Raw genomic sequence first — 9,268 nt, forward strand, 5'->3', positions numbered from 1 at the left:
TTTATCAAGTTGTTATATTTTTTTTTGGGGGGGGGGGGTAGGAGTAGTCTGGATTATTCTGGGTGTGCACTCCCTCATAAGGCTAAGAAATATAATGATAATGTAATGAGGGTGAATCCACTTGTATTTATTAATTTACACTTTTTTCCTTATAATAAGCCTTTTTTGCTACAATGTCAGATCTCATACAAGCCTCAATGGCAGGGCATATTGCTATGCACACATCAAGGACACCATGCCAGCCAGTCGTTAAGTAAATAATGGAAAACCATGGAAGACCAGGGAGGGGAGGTAGAAGATGCAGCCTCTTCCAAGTCTTCTCATCATGCTACTGCTGTAGTACCCTAACACTTGTGAAATCATAGACGTCTTAACATATAATGGAGCCACAGTCATAGAACACACTGTGATAATATCAGAGCAAAGAGAGAGGAACCAAGAGCAGAGAGCATAGCTGAGGCAGAAAGAAGTAGCTAGGAGTGAGAAGTACAATAGAGATTGGTGACAGAGAAGGGAAAGGAACTAAACAATTGTGGGAGAGCAGTGCATTAAGACCAGGGACCAGAGGAAGCTGAATCTGTGGTAGTGGAGGTGCTAGTAGATCTTTGGAACTATAGGAGAGGGATGCCGACGTAGTCCCTAGTAGCTGGTGATATGCGCATATACGGCTCATTGTCGCTAGTGTGCATGCGCTGGTCCCGGCTCCTGTCAGATCTATTACACAGGTGCTGGGACCCAGCTCGGAGGTGAGTGCCTCCCCAGTACCCCTCTCCCTCTCAGCAGCGGCAGCCTCCCTCATCCAAGAGGGTAGGAGCCGCCGCTGATCTAGACTCAAGCATTGATATGCTTAAAACCTGGACAGTAATGGCAGAGTTTGGGAACCTCTGAAGTAAGGAAGAGTGGGATGGATGCTAAAACCATGCAGAAGGAGTCTCAGCCTTCAAGTGTACTTTGAGGAAAAGGAGGGGGGCTTTGACTGAACACCCTAATTTAAACAAAGTAAAAGCTGCTACTATGCGGAGAGTGAGACTTGTAGTACCTTGCAGTCAAAATATAATGCACCCACAGGCATAACTGCAAACTAATAAAATATTGGATGTTGGTCATCATGTAAAATCACAAATTGAAGCTGCTGGTGCCAGATTTTTTTCTCTCTCTCTCTCTCTCTCTCTCTCTCTCTCTCTCTCTCTCTCTCTCTCTCTTTCTCCCCCTTTACCTTCTATAATTGTATGATAAGTACCTGACTTCATATGTTGTGCTGTATACAAGTTTCTAACATTATGCACATAAAAAGTTCAAATAATTGGATAACTTAATGTTAACCAAATGATGCAGACAAGTTTGTTTCTTTTTTTTGGCTGAATGGTGACAAGTTGAGATGAATGCATCCCATTAGGGAAAACAGAGTGAACTGACATATTTATAAAATACATTTATGTAGTTCAAAAACTGGTGCGCGGGCTACTGTAGTGTGGGTAACACAACTAGTTGAACTGTCCTGTCTCTTTAATAAGCAAATGCCAATAATGAATTAGACATTCGTAAACAATGAGTGTAAAAAAAAAACAGACATTGGTAGAACAGAAAAAAGATGTATTGTGCAATACAGTGAGTAGAAAGATGGGAAAGTTATTCATATTGTCATATTACACAGAAATATTACCCTGACAACCACTTATACCTAATGTACTGTCAGAGAAAGCTGGAACTTATAGTTCCACAGCAGCTGGACACAGATGCCTAACATATACCAACATGGCAATTTAATTTGCAATCAAAGATATTATACAACTGCTTTGATGGGAGCAGTGTTTCCCAAACTCATTCCTCATGGAGCGGTAACCATACATGGTTTCCAATGTTCCTAGTTGGTGCACAGGTGTAGTCATTACTGGCTGACACATTTCAAAAGATAAACAGGTGGAGCTAATTATTTCACTTGGGATTCTGTGAGGAGACCAGGAAAACATGCACTGTTAGTGCTCCCTGAGGAATGAGTTTGGAAAACACTGGGATAAGGTATTCTGCATGATCATCACAAGAGACACGCAGTATGCACCTATATTTATTTTCCAGGCATTTTTATGAATGGAATAACCAAGATACATAAGAATCAGCTTCAACGGTAACATATGCAGTAACCAATATTACCATGCAGCTGGAGAAAACAGTTATCACAAACAACCACCCTGAGAATCTGATCGTTACTTGTTACAATCATAGATATGTTAATTTGAGCAATGGGAGTGTGGCTATTTATACAGCAGTAGAACATATGTGATCTGTATAAAGTTGTTCAAGAACAGGACATTGCAGAATTCCCATTTTTCTAGTTCTCCCACCCTCAGAAAACATTTTGCACAAAATGCAGAAATTAAGATACAATCCGCTACATACAGCTGTACTGAGCACGAATGCTGAGAGTGCCATGACGCTGTCACACAGGAGGAGATCTCAGCCCCTATATAAGGAAGAAAGGAGGGCTGTAGTAGTAGTTGTGTCAGTCATCCCCACAGGCTGCCGGACGCGCTCTGGTCTCGCAGTACAGAGGGAAGGAAGGGAAGCGCAGGACAGCGATCTGCCCATACACAGACGCACCACCAGCGCAGGACAGCGATCTATCCATACACAGACGCCCTACCTGCGCAGGACAGCGATCTATCCATACACAGACGCACTACCAGCGCAGGTGGCATAACTACACAGCCGCAGCACCATGCGCCTCTTTGGGGACGGAGACATAAATTTGGGGAATGACAGCTACAGGATAGCCCCATCTCTGTTCCCCTCCATTCCGCCTAACACCAGCCTCCCCTCTGCCAACGCCTCGGAGCTGCTGTACCGGAACGAGGAGCTGGCTAAGGTGGAGGTGGCCGTGCTGGCCGTCATATTCGTGGCCGCGGTGTTAGGGAACTGCAGCGTCTTGCTGGGGCTCTACAAGTCCAAGAAGAAGATGTCCCGCATGCACCTATTCATAAAGCACCTGAGCCTGGCGGACCTGGTGGTGGCCTTCTTCCAGGTGCTGCCCCAGCTGTGCTGGAAGGTCACTTACCGCTTCTATGGCCCGGACTCACTGTGCCGCATTGTGAAGCACCTGCAGGTGTTCGGCATGTTCGCATCGTCGTACATGCTGGTGGTGATGACCGCTGACCGCTACATCGCTATTTGCCATCCGCTCAAGACGCTCCAGCAGCCCACAAAGAGGTCCTACCTGATGATCGGCGGTGCCTGGACCCTCAGCCTGCTGCTCAGTACCCCCCAGTATGGCATCTTCTCCCTGCGGGAGCTGGGGCACGGGGTCTACGATTGCTGGGGCGACTTCATCTCGCCGGTGGCGCTAAAAGCCTATATAACGTGGATCACTGTCAGCATCTTTGTGGTGCCGGTGGCCATCCTGCTAACCTGCTATGGATTCATCTGCTACAACATCTGGAGAAACATAAAGTGCAAGACCAAGAATGAGGAGACGGACAGCAAGAAGACCTACGGGCTGCTCTCCACCTCGGTGAGCAGCGTGAGGACCATCTCCAGGGCCAAGGTCAGGACAGTGAAAATGACCTTTGTGATCGTGTCAGCCTACATCATCTGCTGGACGCCGTTCTTCACCATCCAAATGTGGTCGGTCTATGCAAAAGACTCCAACTGGATTGGTAAATTGTATTCTCAACTTAATACATGTTGCATATGTTTACATAATATTTAATAAACTAGGATCAAAATGAACCTTTGACTTACTAACTGGTGTTGAACTAAATAGCCCCTGTCAGGGCATGCTGATACTTGTAGTTCTACAACAGCCGGAAACTTACGGTTGCCTACCTACAGTATGTCATAAGCAGATTTGCTATGGCCGTTATCTACCTATGCTAACATGCCCGTTTATGTTATTTAAATTAGTCATATTTGTTCTGACACACAACACATCTGTACTGTCGATAAACTGTAACATTGTTTTTATTACTAGCAAGTACTTAGTGCAGCCAATGAACTCCTCAACTATCTGAAAGGACTCACCATGTGTAACTGTATCAGCAAATGAAATGTTTATTTTATAAGATATTCACTTAAAAACATACATAATTATGTATCATGTATAAAGTTATTATTAGTTAATATTGACCATGAGACGCTAACGTTAAAATAGCATAAGAAGGAAATCCTGGTTCCTTCAACTGGATTGAAACCGGAGGTGCATCGCATACTGTACCTGGAGGAAGAGAGCATCTCATGCTAGTATGTGAGCCGATTAGGTGACATCTATAACCCCGATATGACCCCTTTAGTTAAATCCCCCAATAAATACTGTGAAGCAACCAGGGGTTTCTATTTGTTTTAATGGACAAACATCTATAGAATATAGTACTTACTCTGGTACTAGTGTCCCTCTTCTGCTCACCTCATTCATATGCAAAACTGTGTAAATGAAGATAATTTTAATTCAGATATAAAGCATTAGGGAAATACTATTAGTTAATTAGTTAAATGTCAATTAGTCCTGAGGCTACATGTACAGTATGTTTACAGTGCAATCTCTTTTCTCCTCTCTAGACAATGAGGACACTGTAGTTACTGTGACTGCCCTGTTAGGCAGCCTGAACAGCTGCTGCAACCCTTGGATATACATGTTTTTCAGTGGACACCTATTGCAAGATTTCATCTATAGTTTTCTGTGCTGCAGTAAGTTCAAGCAAACCTCAAACAAAGAAGATTCTGATAGCAGCACCAGGAGACAAACTTCATTCACCAGGATCCAGACAAAAAGTCCAACCAACAGTATCGACAACTGGAAAGAGTCCCCAAGATCTACAAACTCCATCAAATTCCTACCAATACAAACCTGAAATGAGAGAAATTGAATGTTGCCATTATAATGTGGCCCTGCTTCATGCTCTTGGGCACTTGAACAAAACCGAAATGAAATATTGGAGTACATTGAGAACTACATGATGAAAATGGACAAAAACGTTAATAATTTAACGTATAAGGTATTATGACACTGTAACTAAGTTAATGTGTACACAGCTTGTATAAACATTTGTATCTAAGTAGGGATATTAAGCTACTATTGAATGTTAATTGTAACACACTGCACAAAGCTATGCTAGGAGAAAATATTATTAGCACAGTATTGTTTACAGGGGTGTGGTGTCATTTATCAAATACACATTTCATAAAGTACATTTTTATGTAGTGAAATATGACAATGTGGAATGAACATAATTAACATGCAATCAGTCCATACTAAAGTGATACAGAAAACACGTTTGCTGCTGATCACTTAATGTTAACCAATGCAGTACATTTACTATATTTCACTGTATTAGAAGTTTTGTCACATATCCAGTGGTTCACATTGTATTAGCATTAGTCCCTGTCTTTTCTTATTGTTGTTGCTTTGTAGCAAAGTATTAAAAAAAAAAGCATTGGTGGGGGGGTCACACATGGCCCTGTGGGGGGATCACATTTTGCTCCACTGGACATGTTAATGTCTTCTGTTTGAACTTCTTCCTACTGGTTCTGCTGTCACATCGCATTTACAAACTTTATTTAGCAGATTAATGTTTCATTGGATAGTGATGTCTTCTAACCAGCTATATACGGAACTGCTTCTGCTATGTGGAAACTTCAGGCTCCTGCTCTGGTCTCATAATGTGAGTGCTTGTGAGACCCTTCAAAGTTACCAAGCTGCCCTCCACTGCTGCCATCAATATGTCTCTCTTCAAAGAAACTGATATTTTTAGAGCACATCCTTTCTTGAATCTTAAACATCTGCATTTCATCATGTATAAAAGCACTAGAAATCACTAGCCTGACACTAAAAGCACAGATAGCTTCACAGGTTATCCTAAATTCAACAATTATATATTTGCTCCTTAAAGGATATTTAGGAGAGTGCTAAGTACATACTATCCAATATACTGAATTATTCACTGACCGATACGGTGTGCGTTCGGCATCCCAGCTACTGTGTGCAAGTGCTGAATTTCTAATCTGAAAAAGACATGCAGCTTAGATGGGCGAGAATGTTTTTTCCTGTAACAAATACATGTACAGATATTCAATCACTTAAAATAAAATGCACTTATTGTATGAATATTTTTTTAAGTTATATGATCATATATCATTAATGAATGCAGAACATTTGTAACAACAAATTCTACATGATTTGTTAGAACGCTGCATTAAGCTTCAGGTTTCATAAACATTACAGATAGGTTATGTGTGTACGTGTAGCACCCATTACAAGGTTTGTTTGTATTACCTAATAAATATTGTTTGAATGATGTGAACATTTTTGATCATGTCAGGTTATCCAGATATTATTATCAAATTTATGTCCTGTAACTATTTTCTAACGTGGTGAACATCAAAGTAGTATATCATATACATTTGTAATAAAAGTACCAGAATCCAGTGTACATTTCCAGTTCATTGGCTTTCATGACACTACTTTTAGTGGTACAATTCCTACCTTTCCAATAACTCCTTCAGCGTCTCTACGTCTGATACAAGCTCTCCTCCACTCCCACCCTAACAAGGCTTTTGGTGAACTAATTTGCTCTTTCTGCTTCCAGTACCACCTCTAAAAGAATCTAAATCTACTTCTTCTGGCCTAACCCTCTCCCTTCTACTACTATCTGATATAATCTGTTTACCATTTACACATGGATGGCCCAAACCTAAATAAAGCTCAACATGTCAAACATAGTGAATATCATCTGCTGTCCTCCAAGAGTCAACTCCTGCCTTCAAATCTCTTTCACCATTAACAACAGCAATCTCCCAAATCTGCTGCCTTGGTGTAATCCTGGACTTTGCCCTCTATTTTTTCCCTCACATCCATTCTCTCTCAGACATATTAGAGGAATAGACCATTTTCTTACCCAAGGTGCAATCAAAACTCATATACTGTACTTCATGTATTTCATTTGTCAAGCACTGGCGCTTCCTCCTATCTGGCATTCCCTGTATCCATATTTCCCTGCTTCAAAGCTGCTGCAGTAAGACTGACCTTTCTCTGTCATTGATCCACATCCACTGCCCTATTCTGCATATCCTTACACTGACTCCCCAAATCCTCCAGAATCCACTTAAAATTCAATTTGTTCTATATCTACAAAGTCCTTAGTAGCACTACTCCTTCAAATTTAATAAGCCTCATCTGAAAATACTGTCCCTCTCATACTTTTAGACCTGCCTCTAACCTTGCCTCACCTTCTCTCAGAAAACTACCTTACTCCCTCCTACAAAACTTCTCCCATGAGGGCTACCCACCTTTGGAACTCCCTACCACGCCCAATCCAAATCTACCATAGATTCAATTTAAACACTCTCTGAAAACCCATTTCTTCACTACTCTACTTCCATCTATACTACTGACACTAGTACACACTAGCTACAATTGCCCTTTTCTCACCAGATAAAAAAATTGACAGGGTAGTGTCCTTCCCTGCTTTTTCTACTTCCTCTTATTTTGTCTACCTTGTATGTCCCTAATTTATGTATGCACCAATTTCTCTACTGTCCGACATTGATGAGCACTGTGGTGTTGTTAAATTCATTGTAAATAGTTGGTGCTTTCACTTTATTTTCATACATTTTTCCAGGACAGCACAAGAACAGTATGTAAAGCTGGGTACACACTAAACAATGTGTGTACTCAGCTATGGCACGATAGATCGCACCATATGTACATACTGCACAATGCAGTGGACGACGGCACAATGTGTAGTTCCATGCTGCATTTAGCAGTATGGCGTCGGTCATTGCATCGTCTCATCTGCTGTGCTGCATACGATGGGGCGTACACACTATGTAATCCAAACCAAATGAACATTTTTACCTGCTTTCCCCTGATTTTGTAGAAATTAAGTTTTGGGGCCATTCATCTAAAAAAGGGTAATGCAAGAGATATCACAGATATCTCCTGCTTACCTTTCTCTCCTGATGTGGCCCGCTGTCCCTATACACTAGTATCACAGATATCTCCTGCTTACCTTTCTCTCCTGATGTGGCCCGCTGTCCCTATACACTATTATCACAGATATCTCCTGCTTACCTTTCTCTCCTGATGTGGCCCGCTGTCCCTATACACTATTATCACAGATATCTCCTGCTTACCTTTCTCTCCTGATGTGGCCCGCTGTCCCTATACACTAGTATCACAGATATCTCCTGCTTACCTTTCTCTCCTGATGTGGCCTGCTGTCCCTATACACTATTATCACAGATATCTCCTGCTTACCTTTCTCTCCTGATGTGGCCTGCTGTCCCTATACACTAGTATCACAGATATCTCCTGCTTACCTTTCTCTCCTGATGTGGCCCGCTGTCCCCATACACTAGTATCACAGATATCTCCTGCTTACCTTTCTCTCCTGATGTGGCCTGCTGTCCCTATACACTAGTATCACAGATATCTCCTGCTTACCTTTCTCTCCTGATGTGGCCCGCTGTCCCTATTCACTATTATCACAGATATCTCCTGCTTACCTTTCTCTCCTGATGTGGCCCGCTGTCCCCATACACTAGTATCACAGATATCTCCTGCTTACCTTTCTCTCCCGGAATGGCCCGTTGTCCCTATACACTATTATCACAGATATCTCCTGCTTACCTTTCTCTCCTGATGTGGCCCGCTGTCCCTATACACTATTATCACAGATATCTCCTGCTTACCTTTCTCTCCTGATGTGGCCCGCTGTCCCCATACACTAGTATGGGGACAGAAATTCCTCAAGCTCCACAATATTTTTGGAGCTTGACTGAGGGAGCATTTGTCATCTTCAGATGGCATTTGCTCCCGCACTTGGCAATCACCCTGCTCCTTGCCTATGAGAAGGAGTCCAAGGTTACAAAGAGGAATCCTTTCACATCTCTCCGCCTCTGTCCGGCTCCTTCCACCAGATGCCGGGGCTTTGTGCGCCTGCGTGTAATCCAGTTCATGCAGGCGCACTAGCACTGCCTAGATGACTCGGCAGTGCTAAGTTTCACTGCTGGAGACAGCTGATTTTCGGATCAGCTCTCTCCGCGCCAGAGCACTGATGAATTGCTCTGGCACTCGCCTCGAGTTAGTATGTTAATTATTGGGGTCCGCTCGGATCCCAATAATTAACATAATGAATAGACCCCCAAACAACATAATAATTACATTGTTAAATAGCTGATGAGTTTAAATGAAAATATAAAAGTAAACATATAGTAACATGGGACATTTTTGGATGATAAACTTCACTTGGAAATATAGACATAACTATAACTTCTGTAC

At 42.2% G+C, this 9,268-nt stretch overlaps 1 protein-coding gene across 1 annotated transcript; it reads left to right on the forward strand.

The window, feature by feature from the left end:
* Positions 1–2,507: 2,507 nt before the first annotated feature.
* On the forward strand, positions 2,508–8,266 carry AVPR1A (arginine vasopressin receptor 1A). The gene is made up of 2 exons (XM_088453695.1): positions 2,508–3,650; positions 4,549–8,266. The coding sequence occupies exons 1-2, from the start codon at positions 2,717–2,719 to the stop codon at positions 4,839–4,841; spliced, it is 1,227 nt and encodes a 408-aa protein (XP_088309821.1). The 5' UTR covers positions 2,508–2,716; the 3' UTR covers positions 4,842–8,266.
* Positions 8,267–9,268: the final 1,002 nt, after the last annotated feature.

Source organism: Taudactylus pleione, unplaced genomic scaffold (assembly GCF_031769625.1).
Source record: "Taudactylus pleione unplaced genomic scaffold, aTauple2 ptg000040l, whole genome shotgun sequence".
Lineage (NCBI taxonomy): Eukaryota > Metazoa > Chordata > Amphibia > Anura > Myobatrachidae > Taudactylus > Taudactylus pleione.